Source organism: Triturus cristatus, chromosome 11 (genome assembly GCF_964204655.1).
Source record: "Triturus cristatus chromosome 11, aTriCri1.1, whole genome shotgun sequence".
Lineage (NCBI taxonomy): Eukaryota > Metazoa > Chordata > Amphibia > Caudata > Salamandridae > Triturus > Triturus cristatus.
In genome coordinates, this window is record NC_140594.1 from 1,107,400,957 (window position 1) to 1,107,426,347 (window position 25,391).

At 51.4% G+C, this 25,391-nt stretch overlaps 1 protein-coding gene across 13 annotated transcripts in view; it reads right to left on the minus strand.

Moving 5' to 3' along the window:
• Window positions 1-224: 224 nt before the first annotated feature.
• LOC146786091 (eukaryotic translation initiation factor 4 gamma 1-like) overlaps window positions 225-25,391 on the minus strand; it is a 1,219,153-nt gene continuing 1,193,986 nt past the window's right edge. For all 13 annotated transcript variants that reach the window (XM_085635575.1, XM_085635572.1, XM_085635570.1 and 10 more), the window contains 2 exons: window positions 1,526-1,666; window positions 225-662 (listed from right to left, as the gene is read on the minus strand). In XM_085635575.1, coding sequence (XP_085491701.1) covers window positions 481-662; window positions 1,526-1,666 — 323 coding nt within the window. In that variant the 3' untranslated portion in view covers window positions 225-480. The remainder of the gene's footprint in view (window positions 663-1,525; window positions 1,667-25,391) is intronic.

Below are 25,391 nucleotides of genomic sequence, written 5' to 3' on the forward strand. Positions count from 1 at the left end.
TGCAAAGTTCCACGCCTTACCCCCAATAACGGCGTTTTTTTTGTGTTTTGTGTTTTTTTTTTCCTTTCACAGCGCCAAGCATTTCTATGGTGTGCAGAGCGCTTCAGAAATTAATCCGAGTTGCCATAGGTGAGTGGGCCTGAATTGAGTCTTTACAGTCCCGCACTCCTCAAGTACTCCGTTTATTTAGCCACAAACCAATACAGGCTTTCAAAACAGAACCCAAAAAAAAAAAAAAAAAAAAAAAGAACGAAAACAAAATGAAGTGTTGAAAATGGAGGGGGGCGTTGACAATCCAACACCATTCCAATGAGTTCAAGTCTACTCCACACCTCCATAAACGCAGGATTGTGTATCCCCTCTCTCTCTTCAATCTCCCGTGGGGGTTAGGTGAAGTTTTATTCCATTCTTCGTAATGCAAATCAGTCAAGTGAAAAAAAAGTCAAAGTTTGGTGACTCCGCCACATGACCAAGCCAGTTTCAGTTATTGTCCGACTCATCTTCTGCTTCTCGCAACCACGTGAAAAAAGCAGTGACGGACTTGAGTGCTACGCCTTTGCCCTGTTGCTCAGCTGGGTCCTTGCTAGACTCCCATTTGTAGAAGGCTTCCTCCTTAATGACGTCCTCATCATACAAAGCATCAAAGAACATTCGTAGAAGATCTACAGAAAGAAAAGCATGGTGTTACTGAGTGCAAGGACTGGCGAGGCAGGTGAAACACTGCCTGCTTTATCTGTGATACAAAACACTCATTGTTATGAGAACCTATAAATGAGCACATTTCTGAATGAGCATATTAAAAAAAATCTTAATTCACAGATGAAAGAATTTAACACCCAATTGTTCAATGCCTTCTCCTGCAAGGCCAATGTAAAAAACGTCAGTACAAAATGGTCATTTATTTGGCCTCTCATGCAGGAATGTAAAGCCGATATTGAGATGTCTTGTGGATCAGTCCAAACTGAAATCACCAAGACACCCTGCAAAAAGAAAGCATTAAAGCAATCGCTTCTAGAGCTAATGCCCCAATACACAACATTTTTGATCTTATTTTATAAAAGTTACAATGCTAGACAACAAATGGAAATCTACCTGCGCCAAACGTAAACTGAAGACAATGGTGAAAAACCATGGAAAAGGAAATCTTAAAGTAATTAAATAACCTTGAGGTAATAAACAGCAAGGCTCTTTTAGATTTGAGGACTTCTAACCACAAATTCAAAAGGCAAAGAACTAAAGGAGCCGGGGAATAGAAAACGTATCATATGTATTCAAAATACAAATTAACAAGAATCTTCTCATAGGTCTATCAAAAAATCTTATATATATTCTCCAATTACCCACCCCCAGGAAACAGGTGAAGGAAAAAATGTGAAGAGGTCCACAAAGCCAGTCTGGAAAAGGAAGCATAGCAACTGTAAGCAAAGACAACTGGTTGTATAGTCCTATAGGAGACAATCATTTGATGAAAGTGATGAAACTAAATGCAATTTAATCACACTGGTCAATAGCTTAACGTCCTTACTTGGTGGCTGATCAAGTTTGCTGACTAGGGCTTGTAAGGCGTACAGGGCTTGTAACTCTTTCTGTTCGTCGCTGAAGTACTTCTGAAGAAGCTTGGCTCGGCTCCTAATCACAGCAATGTCCACCCGGTACGGATTCTCAACTGAAAGAAGGAATTTTGTTTATTCACCACGCATGAGTGACGCACCAAAGTCGTCTTGATTTGTACCATACTGAATTAGGTAAACAGATCTAAACAATCAACAAGAAATATAAACATCTCAGAATGTCTGAGCAGTGGTCAATTGATCTTACAACCTCAAAGACCTTGTAATGGACTAAGTTCTGTAAAATAATGGCTACATGACAGGATACATTAAAAAAAACACAATTTCTTTGTTCAATGTAAATATATCCAGAACATTATCTTTTTAGTAGTAAACAAACTTATTGAAAGGAAAAAAGGTTCAATATCACATTTAAAGAACCAAATTGGGATATGCGGAACACACCACAAGGACAAAATATTTTGATCAAAGAATGAGAATTGTATGGTATGAGTATTATACACACAAATTAATGAATATGGCTGTCAATAAAACAACAATACAAACCGATAAAGTAATTGAAGTGAAGGAAATGTGACTCGTGGTGATAAGTGGAAAAAAGTGCTGTACATATACTATACAAATAGGTAACAAAGGCCAAAAGTTATGTTGTACTGTCCATTTCTCAATGCATGAATACACGACCCAAGTGCGACTATGTAGTAGGATCAGGGAATCTGCATGAACAGCACTTTTTTCCGCGTATCCCAATTTGGTTCTTTAAATGTGATATTGAATCTTTTCCTTTCAATAAGTTTATAATGTTTACTACTAAAAAGTGAATGTTCTGGATATATTTACATTGAACAAAGAAATTGTGACATTCCCGACAGAACCACTTCCTTATACAAGATCATTTACATAACACATTCACACCAAATATGGTTTCAAAGGGATCGCTGAATCTGGGTGCCCTTCATGATTTGGGAATTCTTGGAGCAAGCAGCATTCAAGCTGGCTCTGTATTGAATATGCTACTTACCAGTATGCATCTGTTCTTGGCATGTAGGGCTGCTGACATTCATATCTGTGCATAGATCGCCGCCTAGTGTTGGGTCCGGTTGATTGCACATTGTTGTCCTGGAAGAGTCTTCGAAGTATCACGAGATAGGTGACTCCTCCCCTGGACTACAGTGCGCATGGGCATCCTCTCCATCCTTAAGATAGTTTTTCGCCATTGTGGCAGTGATGGAGTAGATACAGAAAGTGATGACCATGCTATACAGTAATTCTGAGAGCTGCAGCTGCTACAGGCGCCGGGGAGGAGGGTGGGCGATCTGAATGTCAGCAGCCCTACATGCCAAGAATAGATGCATACTGGTAAGTAGCATATTCAGTTCGAGGCATGTGGGCTGCTGAATTCATATCTGTGCATAGAATACATAGCAGTACCTCCCATTAGCGGCGGCTACCAGTGCCAGCTGCAGCGGTCTGAAAAAGAGTTTTGAGAACAGCCTGTCCTACAGCTGCCTGCTGTTTTGATTGCACATCTACACAATAGTGTTTGGTAAAGGTATGTGTAGTGGACCAGGTGGCTGCTCTACATATATCATGCAAAGGAATGTTTCCCAGGAAAGCCATGGAGGCCCCTAACTTACGTGTTGAGTGGGCTCGTGGGGGAATCGTTAATGTGCGTTTAGCCTTTTGATAGCAAATTTGAATACATTTAACGATCCATCTGGCTATACCTGCTTTGGAGATGGCGTTGCCTTTGTGTTGTGGGGAAAAGGCAACGAAAAGTTGTTTTGTTTTCCTAAAGACTTTAGTCCTGTCTATATAGTACATGAGGGCTCTCTTTACATCTAGTGTATGGAGTGCTCTTTCTGCGACAGTTTGTGGGTTTTGAAAGAAAACAGGCAGTTCAATGGTTTGATTCATGTGGAACTGCGATATCACCTTGGGCATGAATTTGGGGTTGGTACGTAGTACGGCCCTGTTGGCGTGAACCTGTATGAACGGCTCTTGAACGGTTTGTGCCTGGAGTTCACTAACTCTTCTCAAAGAAGTGATTGCTATCAGGAAAGCTACTTTCCAGGTGAGGAATTGAATCTCGCATGAGTGTAGAGGTTCAAAGGGTGGACCCATCAGGCGTGTGAGGACCAAGTTGAGGTTCCACATTGGAGCTGGTGGGTGGCTTGGAGGAATTACTCGTTTGAGTCCTTCCAAGAATGCTTTGATGGCAGGCACTCTGAATAAGGAGAGGTGCTGCCTGTTCTGGAGATAGGCTGATATTGCGGTCAAATGGACACGTATAGAGGTGTACGCCAGATTGCATCGGTATAGGTGTAAGAGGTAACAAATTATGTTTTGGATGGATGCGTCTAGTGGGTTAATGTCATTATTATTGCAATAAATGACGAACCTTTTCCATTTGGCTGCATAGCAAGCTCTGGTAGTGGGTCTTCTAGCTTCCTTAATGATGTCCATACAGTCAGGTGGCAGGTTTAGGTAGCCAAACTCTAGGACTTCAGGAGCCAGATTGCCAGGTTCAGCTGTTGCGGATCTGGGTGCTGAATCTCTCCATGGTTCTGCGTCAAATGCGCGGGTTTGATCCGCAGCCTTTGATGCGGCACCACGGAAAGTTCGAGAAAGGTGGTGTACCATGGTTGGCGTGCCCATGTTGGAGCAACTAGGACGAGTGTCAGGGGGTGTTGTCTGAGTTTGCGTGCCACCAGCGGTATCAATGGTGCTGGGGGAAAAGCGTACGCAAATCTGCCGGACCAGCTCATCCATATCGCATTGCCCTGCGACCGCGGATGTGGGAACCTGGCGGCAAAGCTTTGGCATTTTGCGTTTTCGCTTGTGGCGAATACGTCTATCTCTGGATGACCCCACTGTTGGAAGTACGGTTGGAGTACTGACGGGTGTAGCTCCTACTCGTGCATCTGGTGGCTGTGTCTGCTGAGCAGATCCGCCATCTGGTTGTCCTTGCCGGGGAGGTGTTCCGCCATGAGGAATATGTTCCTCTGAATGGCCCACTTCCACATGCTCTGAGCCAGATGACAACTGTGGAGAGTGTGTTCCTCCCTGCTTCTGTATATAGTACATGGCAGTCATGTTGTCCGTCCGGATCAACACGACTTTGTTGCACAAGTGTACTTTGAATGCTTTCATTGCCAGGAAGATTGCCATCAGTTCTAGAAGGTTGATGTGCATCTTCTTTTGCTGTATTGTCCATAGTCCCTGCACTATGTAATTGAGTACATGAGCTCCCCATCCCTGGAGAGACGCGTCCGCTGTCAGTATTATTTGTGGAACAGGTTCTTGAAACGGTCGGCCCTTGCAAAGGTTTTGTGGATTCCACCATGCAGAGAGTTGTATGCCCGACCGCTCACCAACACTAGGTCTTTTAGTTGTCCTTGAGCCTGATTCCATTGACGTGCTAAGCACTCCTGAAGCGGGCGCATATGTAGTCTCGCGTGTGGGACTATGAAAATGCAGGAGGCCATCATGCCTATCAACTGCATGAACACTCGCGCAGGAGAACAAGTTACTTACCTTCGGTAACGATGTATCTGTAAGAAACATTAGTTAGTTAGATTCCTCACCTTAGAATATCCCCAGGCGTCAGACTGGATCCGGAAGATTTTTCGTCAGCAATACCCCTTGCGCGTCGCTAGGCGTCGTCTGCGGCTCCGCGTCAGTCGCCGGAATGACGTCGGAGTACTTAGAAGCAGCACTCGCGCGCGGACGTCAGTTCTTGTACATAGCTTTCCGCGCCAGGAACGCAGAGCAATGCAAAGACCGACACTGGTGCCAAAAATAAAATCTAGGGGCCTGAAAGGATAACCTTAACCCTAGATGTCAGTTCGCAGAACGGGGAGGATGGGTGGGTCGGTGAGGAATCTAACTAACTAATGTTTCTTACAGATACATCGTTACCGAAGGTAAGTAACTTGTTCATCTGAAAGAAACACGTTAGTTAGATTCCTCACCTTAGAATAGATACCCAAGCAATACCATCCCCGGTGGTGGGTCTGCGAACCAAGATCACACCAGAAAGTCCTGGAGGACAGAACGGCCAAAGAAGCCATCCCTCCGGACTTGGCTGTCAAGGCAATAATGCCTGGCAAACGTGTGTAGCGAAGCCCACGTTGCCGCCTGACAGATGTCCTGCAAAGGGACACCCCGTCCCAAAGCAGTGGTAGCCGCCGTGGCCCGAGTAGAATGGGCGCGCAGCCCAGCAGGAGGGTCCTTTTTAGCCAAGGAATAGCAAATTTTTATACACATAACGACCCACCGAGAGATGGTCCGTTTGTGCACAGCTTTCCCCTTCTTAGCGCCCACGTACCCAACAAAAAGCTGGTCGTCCACCCGGAACTGTTTTGTGCGGTCCAGATAAAAGGAGAGCGCACGTTTTGGGTCCAGACGGTGGAGCCTCTCTTCCTCTTTGGAAGGATGCGGAGGCGGAAAGAAGGTGGGCAAGGTGACAGACTGCCCAAGGTGAAATGGAGTCACCACTTTAGGAAGAAAGGAGGGACGAGGCCGAAGGACAACCTTGTCCGGATGAACAGATAGAAAAGGAGGCTTTGAAGATAAAGCCTGGAGCTCACTCACCCGTCTAGCCGAGGTGATGGCTACCAGAAAAGCAGTCTTAAGAGTCAGAAGACGAAGAGGACAATTGTGAAGAGGCTCGAAGGGAGCGCACATCAGGAATGTCAATACCAGATTCAAGTCCCACTGAGGCATTACAAAAGGGACAGGAGGGAACGTGTGTGTAATGCCTTTGAGAAAGCGTGTAACCACAGGGGACTTGAAAAGAGAAGGCTGATCAGGAAGCCGCAAGAAGGCGGAGATGGCAGCAAGATAACCTTTCAGGGTGCCCAGGGCAGAGCCCTGCCGGGCCAGAGAAAGAAGGAAGAGGAGAACCTCAGAAAGAGGGGCGGAAAGGGGATCCATAGCCTTTGCTGTGCACCATGCCACAAATTTGTTCCACCGGCAGGCGTATACCGACTTTGTGGAGGGACGCCTGGCTGCCAGAATGATATCACAGACTTCAGGAGGCAAGTCAAATGGCATCAACTGCCGCCGCTCAATCTCCACGCATGGAGGTGGAGGCTGGACAGGTTCGGGTGGAGGACCGTCCCCTGCTGCTGCGACAGAAGATCCTCCCGAAGGGGCAGACGTATCGGGGGATCGGTCAACATACTGAGTAGCTCGGGATACCAGTATCTTCGTGCCCAATCCGGAGCCACCAAGATGACTTGGGCCCGGTCGTGCCTGATCTTCTTCAGCACTCTGGGCAGAAGTGGTATAGGCGGAAAGGCGTACAACAGACCGCAACTCCACTCGTGACGAAAAGCGTCGCCGAGCGAGTGCCGCCTTGGAAATTCCAACGCGCAGAACTGCTGACATTGCGCGTTCTCTTCGGTGGCGAATAGATCTAACCAAGGCTCTCCCCACTGCTGAAAGAGACCTTGCGCCACTTCGGAGTTCAGACGCCATTCGTGATCCATCATGCACCGGCGGCTGAGTTCGCCTGCTCTGGCGTTCAGAGAGCCCGCCAGATGTTGAACCACTAGGGTGACGCCCTGGTGTTCCAGCCATGTCCAGAGGCGCAGAGCCTCCTGACAAAGGGTCCACGACCCCACCCCGCCCTGTTTGTTGCAATACCACATGGCGGTGGTGTTGTCCGTGAACACCTGCACGACACTTCCCCTGACAGAGGGAAGGAAGGCTTTCAGTGCAAGCCGGATCGCTCTCAACTCCAACAGGTTGATGTGGAGACGAGACTCCGCCGGAGACCAGAGGCCTCTGATCTCCGCCTCTCCCATATGGCCACCCCATCCCAGGAGGGACGCATCCGTCACTACGACATGCTCCGGTTGGGGAAGGGAGAGGCTCTTGCCCTTGACCCACTCGCGGTCCGTGAGCCACCACTGCAACTGCTGTGCAGTGCCCTCCGAGATCAAGACATGGTCGGACAGGTTGCCGTGATGCTGGGCCCACTGAAACTTCAGGTCCCACTGCAGAGCCCGCATGCGCCGCCTGGCGTGATGCACTAGTAGGATGCAGGAGGCCATCAGCCCCAGAAGCCGCAACACTAGCCTGACCGAAACCCGGGATAGAGGCCGAAAGATGGGAATCAGGACCTGTATATCCCGGACCCGCTGTTCCGGTGGATGGACCCGGAACTGCGCCGAATCGAGAAACGCTCCGATGAAGAGGAGCTTCTGAGAGGGACTCAGGTGTGACTTCGGCATGTTGATGGAAAACCCCAGCAAATGCAGGAGATCCGCCGTAGTCTGGAGGTGGGAGACGACAGCCTGGGGCGAGCCCGCCTTCAACAACCAGTCGTCGAGATAGGGGAAGACTGGAACCCCTGATCTGCGCAGATGAGCTGCGACCACCGCCATCACTTTCGTGAACACCCGAGGGGCACTGGTGAGGCCGAAGGGGAGCACGGTAAACTGAAAGTGCTCTTGGCCCACCGTGAACCGCAGGTAACGCCGGTGGGCCGGCAGGACGGGGATATGGAAATATGCGTCCTGCAAGTCCAACGCTACCATCCAGTCTCCAGGGTCTAGGGCAGCTAAAACCTGAGCCAACGTTAGCATCTTGAACCTTTCCTTTCGGAGGAAGGCATTGACGTTCCGGAGGTCCAAGATAGGGCGTAGGCCCCCCTTGCCCTTCTTGGGAACCAGAAAGTAGTGGGAATAACAACCACGACCTACTTCTGGACTCGGAACGCGCTCGACGGCCCCCTTGGCCAAGAGAGCCGAAACTTCCTCGCGGAGAAGATTAAAATGATCCCCCGAGATACGGTGGTGCTGCGGTGGCATGGCCGGAGGGGTCGTCTCGAAGGGGAGGGAGTAGCCCCTTCGGACGATTTGCAGCACCCACCTGTCCGATGTTATGGACCGCCAGTGGAGCAGGTGATGGCGAACTCTGCCGCCCACTGGCGTGGTATGGGCCTGAAAGCTCGGACTAGGAGGGCTTTGAGGCAGATGCTGCCGGGGTGGAAGTGGGCTGACCACGTCGGCCTCCATTTCCGCCACGGCGGAAGCCACGTCCGCGACCGCGCGCAGGTTGGTTCTGCGGCTGGTGGCTTTGCGGACGTGAAGAGGCGCCCCTTCCTTGGCCACGAAAGGGGCGAAAAGCGGAGGTGTGCGCCCGCGGAGCCGAGAGGCCCAAGGACTTGGCCGTAGCCCGGGAGTCCTTAAAGCGGTTCAGCGCACTGTCCGCCTTCTCACCAAACAGGCGAGTGCCATCAAAGGGCATGTCCATGAGGGTGTTCTGGACATCCCCGGAAAATGACGTGGACCGCATCCAGGTGTGGCGGCGGAGCGCCACCGTGGTGGAAATCGCCCGACCCAGCGAGTCCGTGGTGTCAAGCCCACATCGTATGGCGTGCCGTGCTGCATCCCTCCCATCGGCCAAAGCCTGGTTAAGACGCGTCCGGACCTCCTCCGGACACAGGGGCAGCACGTCCTCCACTGTATCCCACAGGGAATGGGAATAACGGTCCAAGAGACAGGCGGTATTTAAGGACCGCAGGCCCAAACTAAGGGACGAGAACAGTTTCTTGCCAAACTGCTCGAGTCTCTTGGAATCCCGGTCCGGCGGAGCGGTCGGGAAGGAGGATTGGGAGGTAGAGGCCTGGATAACCAGACTCTCGGGGGTGGGATGTTGGGACAGGAAACTGGGGTCGCCCGGAGCAGGGCGGTGGCGCCTGGCAACGTTCCTATCCACAGGAGGAACTGTGGAGGGCTTGGACCAGGTGCCCTGCAGAACGTCAGTGAGGGCCTCATTGAACGGCAGCAGAGGCTCAGTGGAGCTTGCTGCGGTTTGAAGCACCTCAGTGAGGATGTTAGTCCTCACAGCCACGGCAGGCAGCTCGAGCCCAAGGGCTGCGGCCGCCTTGCGCAGCACCACAGAAAATGCAGCACCCTCCTCCGAAGCCACAGTCGGAGGAGAAGTGAATCCAGTGTCCGGCGAGGTGTCCAGCCCACTGGCCTCCCCCAGTTCATCTGCCCAGTCCTGAGAAAGCTGTGACTGGACAGCCATAGGGTCCTCGAACACCTCCCAGTCGCCCCCTTCTTCCGATTCCTGATAAACAGGAGGAATGATCGGAACCGGACTGTAGAGATGGTAGGACTCAAGCGCGTCGGTCGACGCCGCTGCGGCGCCGGGTCCGGATGAGGGCTAAACTGGGGCGGTGTCGGCGCCAAAGGCGTCGGCGGCACCGGAGGTGGAGGCGTGTGCGCCGGCGGCGCCGGTGACGGCGTCGGTGGTTCAGTCGCCGGTGCCGGTGGAGGAGTGACCAGGTCAACCGGCGTCGACTGGGGCCCAGGCATGGGCCCCGCGGGGACCTGCGGCGTCGAGACCGGAGTCGTCGCCGGGGCCGGGGCCGGAGCCGCCGGCAGGCAAGTCGCCCAATCGAGTCCGCGGGGCCCGAAGGCGCGCCAGCGGGCGTCGACGGCGGGGCCAGGCTCCTCATGGCCGAGAGGAAGGCACTGATCTCCGCCGGCGCCGCGTCAGTCCTAGGGACCGGAAGGTATGGGGGCGGACGCGGCACCTGCGGCTCCGCCGGAGCCGCGGGGGTGGAACCACCCTGACCCTCGGCCGAGTCGCGCGACCGGCGAGGGGAGTCCGAAGAGCGGTGTCGCCTCTTGGACTTCTTTGAGCGTTTGGACTTACCCGACGACTTGGCGCCGGACGATCGATGGCGTCGGCTAGGGCTCCGCGAGCGATCCTTGGACCTCCTCCTGGACCGGGATCGCGCACGACGCGGAGCCGAGTGGCGAAGCTCGAGAAGCTTGCGGGACCGCTCCCGCCTAGCCTTCGAAGTCAGGGCCTGGCAGTGGTTGCACGACTCCGCGTCGTGGTCGGGGCCTAAGCAGTAGAGGCACCGGCGGTGGTGATCGGTCACCGACTTCAGTCAATGGCAATCCTCGCAAGCCTTGAACCCAGGCATCCTACCGGCACCAGATGTCGACAGACAAGGATCAAAAATGATCAAAAAGATTTAGTCAAAAAAGACTAAAAGGGGTAGCTCTCCCGGATCTGCGCTTACTGGCGCGGAAAAAAGAAGAACTGACGTCAGCGCGCGAGGGCGGCGTCTAAGTACTCCGACGACGTCATCCCGGCGCACGACGCCGACGACGGACGCGGAGCCGCAGACGACGCCTAGCGACGCGCAAGGGGTATTGCTGACGAAAAATCTTCCGGATCCAGTCTGACGCCTGGGGATATTCTAAGGTGAGGAATCTAACTAACGTGTTTCTTTCAGATAGGGAGTGTTGGGGTGTGAACTTTGAAATCAGCATTTGCATGCTGTTGATCCTCACTAAATTTGGCTGAGCTGTGGCTGCCAGAGTGTCTATGGTCGCACCTAGGTACGGTTGTACGTGTGCAGGTTGGAGATGTGATTTTGGGTAATTTAGTGAGAAACCCAGACTGTGAAGGAGGTGAATGGTGCGGGACATGTGGCTGGCACATTGCTGGGCTGACTTTGCCTGAACTAGCCAGTCGTCCAGGTAAGGGTAGACGTGTATGCGTTGTCTCCGTAGATGTGCAGCCACAGTAGCTAGGCACTTTGTGAAAACTCTGGGTGCTGTTGTCACGCCAAAGGGAAGGACTTTGAATTGGTAGTGCTGCCCCTGAATAGTGAACCTGAGATATTTTCTGTGTGAGGGGTGAATGGGTATGTGGAAATACGCATCTTTGAGGTCCAGTGTGGCCAGGAAGTCTCCCTGTTTGAGCAGCGGGAGGACTTGTTGTAGGGTGAGCATGTGGAAATGCTCTGAGAGAATGTATTGGTTGAGGGGTCTCAGGTCTAGTATAGGTCTGAGTGACCCGTCCTTCTTTGGGATTAAGAAGTACAGGGAGTACACCCCCGTACCTTGCTCGCGGACGGGCACGACCTCTATTGCGCCTTTTGCCAGCATACCTAGCACTTCCTGCTGTAATAGCGCTAAGTGCACTGAGGACATAGGACGGTGTTTTGGTGGTATGGTGGGTGGAGTGGAGGTTAATTCTAGGCAGTAACCGTGTTTGATAATATCTTTGACCCACCTGTCCGTGGTGATGGAGTTCCACGTGGACAGGAACCTTTGTAGCCTTCCCCCGACAGGTGTTGTGTGGTCGGGAGGAAGGGAGAGGGCGTCACGGTTTGTTCTTGGGGGAGGACCTGGTATTGCCGTATCCGCGTCCTCTACCTTTTGTGCTGGAGCCACGATATCCACCCCGGGTGTTTTTATCGTAAGTACTTTGTGTGTTGCCCTTGTTGAAGGTTTGCTGTGACCCCTGTCCTCTACCTGCTCCTCTATTATTGGGGCGACGAAAGGAGCCACTCCGAAAGGACTGTGTTTGGAGAGCCCCCATGGACTTTGCAGTGTCTGTGTCCTTTTTAATTTTTTCTAGGGTGGTGTCAACCTCTGGTCCGAACAAGTAGTCTGGGTTGACCGGCTGTTTGAGGATGTTATTTTGAACCTCAGGTTTGAATCCGGAGATTCGTAGCCAGGCGTGTCGTCGTAACATGACGCTGGTATTTATGGCTCTAGCAGCTGTATCTGCGGCATCCAGTGCACACTTAATGGATGCGTTTGTGAGGAGTTGTCCCTCCCTGATGAGGATCTCCGCTCCCTCTTTGTATTGGTCAGGGAGATGTTGGAGTAGGGTATCTAATGTGTCATAGTGGGCGCGATCGTAGCGAGCTAGGAGCGCCTGGGTATTGGCAATACGCCATATATTAGCTGCCTGTGCTGCAACCCGTTTGCCGGAGGTCTCTAGCACCTTGGACTCCTTGTCCGGGGGAGGAGCTTCGCCGGTAGTCTGTGAGTGCGCCCTTTTGCGAGCATTGGCGACTACAATGGAATCTAGATTGGAAACTTTTAGGACAAACGGAGCGAGTTGCACTACAGAGTGCAGCGCGCTCACAGGAGCTCACACAAGGAATTTTTAAAATCGCTGATTATTAGTGTATTTGTTGTGTATTGTTGCCGCTTTTAGGCTTTTAACTAAGAATCCACTTACTTGCACCACATTTGTAAATTCACCGTGTTTGGAGCGGGTCCTTCTCCCGACAGACAGCACTGCGGCGGACATCTTGGCTTGGGGGGGCGGCCTAGAGAAGCTGCGCACGGTCTAGTCGTCGCAAGGACGCTAGACCGGTATTTAAAACGGGCCATGCTGACGCGCAGCGGGCACGCGCTGCGGGCACGCCGGAGCATCGCCGGAGTCACGCCAGAGTCCAGCCCGTCTGCGCCCGTCCGCGCACAGGCGGGCGCAGGGGCTGGGACGGCTGGCCATCGTCGCACTTACTCCTCAGAAATGCTTAAATCTTTGAATAGAGGCGAGCCCATGTTGGACAAAGCAGTCCTGCTGTTGCTTAAAAAGTACAGTATCTCTCGGAATGTTGGGGTCACACCTGCCTTGAATAAATGTTCCACGTTAAAAATAGCGAGCCTTAATACCCGCTCGTTGCACTGCCATCATCTGGAGGTATATAATATGCTTCAGGATAGTGACATCGATGTCCTGACTCTTTCAGAGACCTGGACAGATGAGAACTCGTTACCGGATATCATCGCCGCTGTACCAAGCGGATATGATATAATGTGGCATAATCGCCCAGGGGGCTCACGGGGGGGGGGGTGGAGTAGCTATTTTGTATAGGAAGACCATGACGGTTGAAAAAATACTGAGACGATTGACTTAGCCGATCTTCTTGGGGTAAAGGTCACAGTAAACAATGTGTGTTGGGTGATCTTGTCTGTCTATCGTCCGCCGAAGGCAACCCCTACCTTCTTTGACTTATTCTGTCCTATTATATCTGACCTTAGGTCAAGATATATAAAAATCTTGGTTACAGGGGATTTTAATCTACATTGGGATAAGCCCACCTGGGATTCACCTATGCGCCAGTTAGACACATTAATGTCCGCATTGGACTTCACACAGATTGTGGATACCCCAACCCATGAAAAAGGGCACATTCTTGACCTTATGTGGACCACCGATGCCACTCTAACATTTAGTGAGGCAGCGCCCTGTGTCTGGTCGGATCACTGTTTGGTCTCGTGTGAGGTCCCCCTCAGCAATGGGGCTGTTCATAACTCACATAGCTTCAGGAAAACCCGGAAATGGATTGAAGTCAATTTGAGAGCCCTGACTGAGGCACATCTGGAACCCCCCCAGGTTTTAGAGCCAGATTGTAATTTGGACCGAGACTACTCTGATCTAACAAGATGTTTGATTCGGGCCATCGATCAGATAGCGCCAGTGAAAACACAGCAAATCAAGGGCTCTGGGAAAGCTCCCTGGTTTACTCCGCTCTTAAGGGAAACCAAAACCAAGCTAAGGAGATTAGAAAGGCTGTGGAGGAAATCCAAGCAGGATACTGATAGGGATACCTATAAGGCCTTTCTCCACCAATATAAAAAACGTATGATTCAAGCTAAAGCGGACTATCTTGAGTCGCGCCTAAGCAAGGCCACTAATATCCAGAAAGAAACCTTTAAAATCTTGGCTGAGCTGAGTAAGAAGCCGGATAATGTTAAGCCCCCTTTTGATTGTAATACCTTCCAGACCTATTTCCTGGAGAAGGTGAAGATCATTGTCCAGGAGATAGAGAACATGGCGGCAACAGGGACTGCAATTGCCTTAACATCTAATAAGGCGAGCGACTGTTCTCTTACAATGTTCCCACAGATGGATACATTAATCTTGGAACAACTGATGTGTAAAATTAAATCTGGCTCTCCAGCTGATCCTTGTCCACCTGAGATCTTTCGCATTGCGCGTCCCTTATTGGAGGAATACATCATCTCTCTCCTTAATAGATCGCTAGACATGGGATACCTGCCGAGTGAACTTAAGGAGGCGCGGGTAAGACCCTTATTGAAAAAGCTGGGGTCAGATCCCGCTGTGTTGAAGAACTACAGACCCATCTCCCAGCTGCCCTTTCTCTCAAAAATCCTTGAGCAACATGTTCTTCAGTCCCTGTCCTGCTATCTGGAATCTCACCATCTACTCCACGATAGACAGGCAGGTTTTCGAGCACATCACAGCACCGAGTTGGTGATGCTCTCGGTGCTGGACGAACTAAGAGGTAGGGCTGACTGTAAGAAAGCGAGCGCCCTGATTTTATTAGATCTATCAGCGGCGTTCGATACTGTCAGCCACACCCTGCTCTTGGACAGATTGAAGAGCTTTGGGATTAAGGGCTCGGCGCTGCAGTGGTTGGAATCCTTCCTTACAGGCAGGACTCAAAGGATACAACTGGGGGATGAAACATCTGAGGTCGGGGTTTTAGAGTGTGGAGTACCGCAGGGGTCGGCCCTGTCCCCTCTTCTATTCAACCTATACCTGCAACCCCTGATCGCTGCGCTGGCTGCGATGGACTGTAAAGTCTTCAACTATGCGGACGATACGCAGTTGCTGCTAAGTATAAATGACACCTCGGCCGCACAACTCCAATCCCAGAACATCCTGAGGTTCACGGTACGATGGATGACAGATAACCTTTTAAAAGTCAATCCTGACAAAACTGAGATCTTGGTTATACCATCCACCCTCTCACCTTGGAGTGACCTCTACTGGCCCATGGAGTTGGGCTCGGCCCCAAAACCAAGCCCGGCTGTAAAAAGCTTGGGGATTCGGTTGGACGCTGACCTATCGATGGCGCCTCAGATCGCGTCGGTGGTAGGCAGCTGTACTAATATCATCCGGCAACTGCGGAAGTTATCCCCTATCCTTTCAGAGCCCATGATGCGCTCAATAGTAACTGCCACTATCATTTCCAGAATTGACTATGGGAATGCCCTCTATCTTGGCCTACCGAAAACCCTTACTAATAAGCTTCAGATTCTAATGAATGATGCCGCCCGACTGATTTTTAGACTCCCTAGGAGGTCTAGAGCCACTCCTCTACTACAAAACCTACATTAGCTTCCAATAAAAGAGAGAGTGGAATTCAAGAGTCTGTGTATATCCCATAAGGTCATCTACGGTAAGGCTCCGGCCTATATCAAGGAGCGCCTACAACTGTACTGCCCGACGAGATCACTTCGGTCCTCGGACCTGCAGTTGTTGACTTGCTCTCGGTACAGGCTAGTGACGAAGGGAGGCAGAGCCTTCTCGGTATTGGTTCCCCAGCTGTGGAACAACTTGCCTGGAGGGCTACGTGAGGAAGGAAACCTCTTAAAATTTCGAAAGAGCCTGAAAACGCTACTGTTCAGGAGAAGCCTGAGCATGGCTTAATCCAATGCGATCTTTTGTTCTGACCTGTTGTGTTATTGTCCTATTCCATCTTTCCGGGCGCTTAGAGGCCTGCAGGTGATTAGGCGCGGTATAAAATTAAAATAACAATGACAATAACAACTGTCCTCTAATGTACGTAGGGTCCACAGGCGCCAACCTATATTTTTTGTCGATCCTGGGGTTTATTACTCTTGCCCTAGAGGGTTCTTTGAAAATGTCCTTTGCTGGTTTAAGGACACCTTTCAGCATGGGTAGAGTTTTGATGTTCCTTTCTGAGGATGCGAAAGTATCCATTAGAAAATCGTCCTCTATGGTGTCAGAGTGGAGTTGTACACCATGATTGGCCGCAGCACGTTCAATGAGGGCGTTGAACGCGGCAGTGTCCTCTGTGGGAGACGTTTTAGCGCCATATAGCTGCGTGTCCTGTGTATCCATAGGCGCACCCGGGTCTACAGGGTCATCCCAAGCCTGGTCAGAGTCCTGTTGGCCTTCAGGGTCCATCTCTCTGGGGTAGGGGACATCGTCACCCATGTAGTCCTCGAAAGCATCGGTTTTGGAGGGTGTCGGAGAGAAGGGCTGTGGATCTAGGTAAGAGGTATGGAGACGTTCGTAAAGAACTGGTTCCGAGTGCGCTGGCAGCTTTTTCTTTAACGGGATCCGGTAGGAGTCCAAAGGCTGCTCGGAAGAAATTCTCCGCTTCTGGAGCATAAGTCTGCCGGTGTCGGCATCGATGATGTGGGACGGTGACGTCTCCGTAGGAGAACTTTCAGCAGGTGTGATCCTAGTTTGGGTCACACGTGTCCTGATTTCAAATAGTTTGGGTGCCGTGGATGGTGGCAGTCCAAAAGTGATGTTGGGTATTGCTGGAGAAGCTTTTGGAGCTTTCTTTGGCTCGGAGCCCGACGGGTCCTGGAGGGTTGCCTTTTCTTTGATGCGTGGCAAGGACGCTGCAACTTGTCGAACCTGGAACGTCGGCGGTTCTTTGGCGCCGAGCGGTTCTGCAGAGGCAGGCGTGGACTTCTTCGGGGCCACAGGGTCATCGAGTCGAGGAGAGGTGGTAACTGTCGAGGACGTCGATGATTGGTCCTTCGGTGCCGCTTTCGGAGCGATGTGCGACGCAGCGGCCATTTTGACCTTTGTGGTCGGAGCCGAGTGTTTCGGTGCCGGGGGCCGAGGCAGCTTGGCGGTACCGATGGCCTTTTTCCGTGTGTCGGCGCCGACGTCTGCTGCTGCGAGTTCGGCACCGAAGTCCCGTTTGGTGCGGTCGGTGCCGACGGGTTTGGATGGCGTCGAAGGTGTAGAGGGCTTCGATCCGACCAGTGTCACTTTCAGTTTCTGTATAACCGAGACGACTTTCGGTTTCGTTCTTGAAGAAGGGAAACCAGTCATTTTGGGCACTAATGGCTGTCTCTGAATGTCTGAGGCCGGGCCAGATGGCGGGGCCGAAGAACTGCGGGATAGGTCTTGGGTAAGGCCCGAAGGCGATCCCTCGACCGGAGCCATTGACTGACGCACTGGGGCATCCTCCGTTTGTACGGGTAGGCCATGCTCGTCACCGGAGCTACTTTCTTCGGCCCCTAAGGCCTCATCGTAGTCTCCTACCTCGGTGTCGGCTTCTTCTCTGTGAAAGAGTTGTTCTTCGACGTCTTCCGATCCGGAATCGTGTTCGGAAGCAGGGCTGGAGGGTAGGTTCTTCGCGCCTTCCACATCTTCGTCCTCGGCGCTGAAGATGTTGGTCGGGGCCGGTGCTGCTTGCTGCGCTTCAAGTCTCGCTGCTCGTCGATTCCGTAGAGTCTTCTTGGAACGGAATCGGGCACAGGCCATACATGTGGACTCGTCGTGATCCGGTGAAAGGCATTTGTTGCACACCGGGTGGACGTCGACATGGGGATATTTCGCATTGCAAACAGGACACCGCTTGAATGGTGTCCTCGATTCCATCGTCGATGTCGGGTCGATGGGCGGATACGATGCGAAAAAGTTGCTGCTGAAGTCAGTAAACTAACAAGTAACTGTCGATACCGATCGGGAACAGTACAGACGCGAACTAAAGGCCTTTTGGCCTGAAAAAAGTTTTTCCTAACTTGAGTCAAGATAAGCACATCCGAACCCAATGGCGGAAAAAAACAATCTGAGGATGGAGAGGATGCCCATGCGCACTGTGGTCCAGGGGAGGAGTCACCTATCTCGGGATACTTCGAAGACTCTTCCAGGACAACAACGTGCAAACATCCGGACCCAACACTAGGCGGCGATTTATGCACAGATATGAATTCAGCAGCCCACATGCCTCGAACCTGTCCAGTTAACCTTCTTGGGCATCTTCTTGGAGGAGAGTTCTGTGAGGGGAGTCACAATGGACCCATATCCCTTCACAAACCTCCTGTAGTACCCAGTCAAGCCAAGGAATGCCCTGACTTGGGTCTTGTTTGTTGGAGCTACCCAGTCCAGGATGGCCTGGATCTTGGGTTGTACCTGGCCTCCACCTACAAGGTGGCCCAAGTATACCACAGTGCCCTGCCCTATCTGGCATTTGGATGCCTTGATAGTGAGGCCTGCATTTTGCAGAGCCTCTAAAACCTTCCCAAGGTGGATCAGGGATCCTGCCAGGTGGAGCTAAAGACGGAAATATCATCAAGATAAGATGCACTAAAGGACTCCAGCCCAGCGAGGACATGGTTCACCAACCTATGGAAAGTGGCAGGGGCATTCTTTAACCCAAAGGGCTTTACGGTAAACTGATAATGCCCATCAGGGGTGGAGAATGCGGTTTTCTCTTTTGCTCCTGGGGCCATGCCAATCTGCCAGTACCCTGCAGTTAAGTCAAAAGGTACTGAGGAATTTGGCTGCCCCCAATTTATCTATCAGCTCATCTGCTCTAGGAATAGGGTGAGCATCTGTCTTGGTGCTAGAGTTGAGCCCTCTATAGTCCACACAGAACCTCATCTCTCTTTTGACCCTGTTGGAGGTTTGGGGACCAGAACCACTGGGCTAGCCCAGGGGTTCTGAGTGTTTTAATGACCCCTAACTCCAGCATCTTGCTGAATCCAGCTTTGATGCTTTCCTTGACTTGTTCTGACTGGCGATAGATCTTGTTCTTGACAGGTGCACTGTCACCAGTGTCCACATCATGGGTACACCAGTTGGTCAGTCCAGGGATCAGGAAAAAGATGATAGCATACGGTTGCAAGACTTTCTTGCAGTCAGTCTGCTGTTGGGCAGAGAGGGTGTCTGAAAAGACTACACCATCCACTGACCCATCTTGTGGGCTGTAGGAGAGGAGGTCAGGGAGAGGTTCACTCTGCTTCCTGTTCCTCATCAGTCACCATCAGCATGGTGATGTCAGCCCTGTCATTGTAGAGCTTAAGGCGGTTCACATGGATAACCCTTTTGGGTGTCCTGCTAGTGCCCAGGTCAAATAAATAGGTGACCTCACTCTCTCTCTCTAGGATAGGGTAAGGGCCACTCCATGCATCTTGGAGAGCCCTTGGTGCCACTGGCTCCAAAACCCACACCTGTTGCCCAGGTTGAAATTAAACCAGTGCAGCTCTTTGGTCATACCAGTGCTTCTGAAGCTCCTGGCAAGCCTCAAGGTTTTTGGATGCTTTTTCCATGTACTCAGCCATTCTGGACCTTAGGCCAAGCACATAGTCCACTATGTCTTGTTTGGGATGTTGAAGAGGCCTCTCCCAGCCCTCTTTTACAAGACAAAGTGGTCCCCTCACAGGATGACCAAACAGAAGTTCAAAGGGTGAGAAACCTACTCCCTTCTGTGGTACTTCTCTGCAAGCAAAAAGCAGGCATGGAAACAGGACAACCCATCTCCTTTTGCTCCTTTTGAGTTTCTCAGGGAGACCCATGATGATACCTTTCAATGTCTTGTTGAATCTCTCAACAAGGCCATTGGTTTGTGGATGGTAGGGTGTAGTAAACTTGTACTGCTCTCCACACTCCTTCCACATGTGTGTCAGGTAAGCAGACATGAAGTTGGAACCTCTGTCTGAAACCACCTCCTTAGGAAACCCTACCCTGTGGAGACACCCAGGAGGGCCTTGGCTACTTCAGGAGCTGTAGTAGTCCTAAGTGGAATTGCTTCAGGGTACCTAGTAGCATGATCCACTACTACTAGAATGAATTTGTTCCCCGAGGCTGTGGGAGATTCAAGTGGACCCACAAATTCCACTCCTACCCTTTCAAAGAGCACCCCCACCACTGGTAGTGGGATTACGGGGGCCTTTGGGTGGCCACCCGTCTTGCCACTAGCTTGACAGGTAACACAGGAGCTGACAAACTCCTTCACCTTTTGGTGCATGTGGGGCCAGTAAAAATGACTAACTAGCCTTTCTCAAGTTTTGGATTTCCCCCGATGTGCAGCTAGGGGGCTGTCATGAGCCAAAGTTAGGAGGAACTCCCTGTACTTCTGTGGCACTACCACCCTCCTGGTGATAACAGAAGTTGGGTTTCTTGCTTCAGAATACAGTAATCCCTCTTCCCAATAATCTCTGTGGGTACCACTGACATCTCCCCTTGTTTCTGAAACAGCTTGCTGTCTCAGGCTTTCAAGAGTGGGACAGTCTCGCTGACCCCAGCACAGCTGTTCCCTAGAGGGTCCCCCTGGGCCCAAGAGTTCAACCTCGTAAGGGTCAAGCTCCATGGGCTCAGTTCCCTCAGGGGTAGCCGAAGCCTCCCCCTGTGGAGAGGGGTCCTGGATGTTTTGCTGTACAGAAGCTGGTTCCCCAGTCTTCTTACATTTTCTCTTGGTTGGTTGGGCCATTATTTCGGGCTCCAGACCTACTTTTTCACCCTTCCTCTGGTTTGCACACACATCAATTCAGGGATGCCCAGCATGGCTGCTTGGGCCTTCAGCTCAACTTCAGCCCAGGCTGAGGTTTCCAGATCATTGCCTAGCAGACATGCAGGTAGCAACTTTGGAGACCACTACCTGTTTCAGGCCAGTAAACCCCCCCAGCCTAATGTCGCCATGGGATGACTAGTGGTGACACTGTCAGCATTGGTGACTGGGTAAGTGTGAGAAAGTGGCTCTGTATATACTGTTCCTTAATAGGAACAGCATGTACAGAGTCCACAGTCCCCCAGGGTTTGACAGAGGTTAAAGTAAGGTGTAACCTTACTCTCTAAAGTGGTAGCTTGGTCGAGCAGTAAGGCAGTACCAGTGGACAGTGTAAAGCATTTGTTGTACACTCAGTCAGCAAATGGTCTCACACACTCAATAACTGAACTCTAGGCCAATGGTTTATATTGAATATGCTACTTACCAGTATGCATCTGTTCTTGGCATGTAGGGCTGCTGAATTCATATCTGTGCATAGAATATATAGCAGTGCCCTCTATTGGCGGCGGCTACCCGTGCCAGCTGCAGCGGTCTGAAAAAGTGTTTTGAGAACAGCCTGTCCTACAGCTGCCTGCTGTTTTGACTGCACATCTACGCAATAGTGTTTTGTAAATGTGTGTGTAGTGGACCATGTGGCTGCTCTGCATATATCATGCAGGGGAATATTTCCTAGGAAGGCCATGGAAGCCCCCAACTTACGTGTTGAGTGGGCTCGTGGTGGAATAGTTAATGTGCGTTTTGATAACAGATTTGAATACACTTAACTATCCATCTGGCTATCCCTGCTTTGGAGATGGCGTTACCTTTGTGGTGTGGGGCAAAGGCAACGAACAGTTGTTTTGTCTTCCTGAAGGGTTTAGTCCTGTCGATGTAGTACATGAGGGCCCTCCGTACATCTAGTGTATGTAGTGCCCTTTCTGCAACAGTTTGTGGGTTTTGGAAGAAAACAGGCAGTTCAATAGTCTGATTCATGTGGAACTGCGATATTACTTTGGGCATGAATTTGGGGTTGGTACGTAGTACGACCCTGTTGGCGTGAACCTGTATAAATGGCTCTTGAACGGTTAGTGCCTGGAGTTCACTAACTCTTCTTAGGGAAGTGATCGCTACAAGGAAGGCCACTTTCCAGGTAAGGAATTGAATCTCGCATGAGTGTAGAGGTTCAAAGGGTGGACCCATCAGGCGTGTGAGGACCAAGTTGAGGTTCCACATTGGAGCCGGTGGGTGGCTTGGTGGAATGACTCGTTTGAGTCATTCCAAGAATGCTTTGATGGCAGGCACTCTGAATAGAGAGAGGTGCTGCCTGGTTTGCAGATAGGCTGATATTGCGGTCAAATGGACACGTATAGAGGTGTACGCCAGATTGCATCGGTATAGGTGTAAGAGGTAACAGATGATGTTTTGGATGGATGCGTCCAGCGGGTTAATGTCATTATTACCGCAATAAATGACGAACCTTTTCCATTTGGCTGCATAGCAAGCTCTGGTAGTGGGTCTCCTGGCCTCCTTGATGATGTCCATACAGTCAGGTGGCAGGTTGAGATAGCCAAACTCTAGGACTTCAGGAGCCAGATCGCCAGGTTCAGCTGTTGCGGATCTGGGTGCTGAACCTCTCCATGGTTCTGCGTCAAATGCGCGGGTTTGATCCGCAGCCTTTGATGCGGCACCACGGAAAGTTCGAGGAAGGTGGTGTACCACGGCTGGCGTGCCCACGTGGGAGCAACTAGGACGAGTGTCAGGGAGTGTTGTCGGAGTTTGCGAGCCACCAGCGGTATCAACGGCGCTGGGGGAAAAGCGTACGCAAATCTGCCGGACCAGTTCATCCATATCGCATTGCCCTGCGACTGCGGATGTGGGAACCTGGCGGCAAAGCTTTGGCATTTTGCGTTTTCGCTTGTGGCGAATAGGTCTATCTCTGGATGACCCCACTGCTGGAAGTACGGTTGGAGTACTGATGGGTGTAACTCCCACTCGTGCATCTGGTGTCTGTGTCTGCTGAGCAGATCCGCCATCTGGTTGTCCTTGCCAGGGAGGTGTTCCGCCATGAGGAACATGTTCCTTTGAATGGCCCACTTCCACATGCTCTGAGCCAGATGAGACAACTGTGGAGAGTGTGTTCCTCCCTGTTTCTGTATGTAGTACATTGCGGTCATGTTGTCCGTCCGGATCAACACGACCTTGTTGCATAGATGTACTTTGAATGCCTTCATGGCTAGGAAGATTGCCATCAGTTCCAGAAGGTTGATGTGCATCTTCTTTTGTTGTGTTGTCCATAGTCCCTGCACTGTGTAGTGGAGTACATGAGCTCCCCATCCCTGGAGAGACGCGTCCGCTGTCAGTACTATCTGTGGGACAGGCTCTTGGAATGGTCGGCCCTTGCAAAGGTTTTGTGGATTCCACCAATGCAGAGAGTTGTATGCCCGACCGCTCACCAACACTAGGTCTTTCAACTGTCCTTGAGCCTGATTCCACTGACGTGCTAGGCACTCCTGAAGTGGGCGCATATGTAATCTCGCGTGCGGGACTATGAAGATGCAGGAGGCCATCATGCCTATCAACTGCATAAACACTCGCGCTGGAAGTGAGTGATTGGGTTTGAACTTGGAGATCAGCAGTTGTATGCTGTTGATCCTCACTAAATTTGGCTGAGCTGTGGCCGCCAGAGTGTCTATAGTCGCACCTAGGTACTGTTGTACGTGTGCGGGCTGGAGATGGGACTTTGGGTAATTTAGTGAGAATCCCAGACTGTGAAGAAGGTGAATGGTGCGGGACATGTGGCTTGCACATTGCTGGGCTGACTTCGCTTGAACGAGCCAGTCGTCTAGGTAGGGGTAGACGTGTATATGCTGCCTCCGTAGATGTGCTGACACCGTAGCTAGGCACTTCGTGAAAACCCTGGGCGCTGTTGTCACGCCGAAGGGAAGGACTTTGAACTGATAGTGCTGCCCCTGAACAGTGAACCTGAGGTATTTTTTGTGTGAGGGGTGGATGGGTATGTGGAAGTACGCATCCTTGAGGTCCAGTGTGGCTAGGAAGTCTCCCTGCTTGAGAAGCGGAAGGACTTGCTGTAGAGTGAGCATGTGAAGGTGCTCTGAAAGAATGTACTGGTTCAGGGGTCTCAGGTCTAATATAGGTCTGAGCGACCCGTCCTTTTTTGGAATTAAGAAGTAGAGGGAGTACACTCCCGTACCCTGCTCGTGGATGGGTACGGCCTCTATAGCGCCTTTTAGAAGCATACTTTGCACCTCTTGCTGTAAGAGCGTTAAGTGCTCTGAGGACATAGGACGGCTTCTTGGTGGTATTGTGGGTGGAGTGGAGGTTAACTCCAGACAGTAACCGTATTTTACAACATCTTTGACCCACCTGTCCGTGGTGATGGAGTTCCACGTGGACAGGAACCTTTGTAGCCTTCCCCCGACAGGTGTTATGTGGTCGGGAGGAAGGGAGAGGGCGTCACTGCTTGTTCTTGGGGGAGGACCTGGTGTTGCCGTAGCCACGTCCTCTGCCCTTTGTACTGGAGCCACGATATCCACCTCGGGTGTTTTTATCGTAGGTGGTCTGTGTATTGTCTTTGTTATACGTTTGTTGTGACCCCTGTCCTCTACCTGCTCCCTTGTTTCCGGGGCGACGAAAGGAGCCGCTCCGAAAGGACTGAGTTTGTAGGGCGCCCATGGACTTTGCAGTGTCCGTGTCCTTTTTTATCTTCGAGGGTGGTGTCAACCTCTGGCCCGAATAAATAGTCGGGGTTGACGGGCTGGTTGAGTATGTTATTTTGTACCTCAGGCTTGAATCCTGAGATTCGTAGCCAGGCATGTCGTCGCAGCATGACGCTTGTGTTTATGGCCCTGGCAGCCGTGTCTGCAGCATCTAGTGCACATTTGATGGAAGCATTTGTGAGTAGCTGTCCCTCTCTGATAAGGATTTCTGCACCTTCTTTGTAGGGGTCAGGGAGGTGTTGAAGTAGTTGCTCCAGTGTGTCATAGTGCGCTCTATCGTAGCGAGCGAGGAGCGCTTGAGTGTTGGCTATGCGCCATATGTTGGCAGCTTGGGCGGCAACTCGCTTGCCGGAGGTCTCTAGCACCTTGGACTCTTTGTCCGGGGGAGGAGCGTCACCTGTCGTTTGCGAGTGTGCCCTCTTGCGAGCATTCGCTACGACGATGGAGTCGAGTGGTAATTGGCCTCTGATGTAAGTAGGATCCCCAGGTGCTGATCTGTATTTCTTATCAATCCTGGGGTTTATCACTTGTGCCCTGGTGGGTTCCTTGAAAATGTCCTTGGCTGGTTTGAGGACCCCCTTCAACATTGGCAGAGTCTTTACATGTCTTTCTGAGGATGCAAAGGTGTCCATTAGAAAGTCATCTTCGATGGTATCAGAGTGAAGCTGTACCCCATGGTTATTTGCAGCACGTTCAATCAGAGCGTTGAACGCCGCAGTATCCTCCGTGGGAGATGTTTTTGCCCCATAGAGTTGTGGGTCCTGTGCATCGAGAGGTGCACTGGGGTCTGCAGGGTCGTCCCAAGTTTGATCAGGGTCTTGCTGGTCATCAGGGTCTGTGTCTACATGGTAGGGGGCTTGGTCATCCATGTAGTCCTCCAATGCATCCGTGTCGGAGCGTGTGGGGGAGAACCGGTGTGGATCCTGGTAGGATGAATGGAAAGGTTCATAAAGGAGAGGTTCTGATTCTACAGGCAGCTTCCTTTTTAGTGGGATCCTGAAAGGGTCC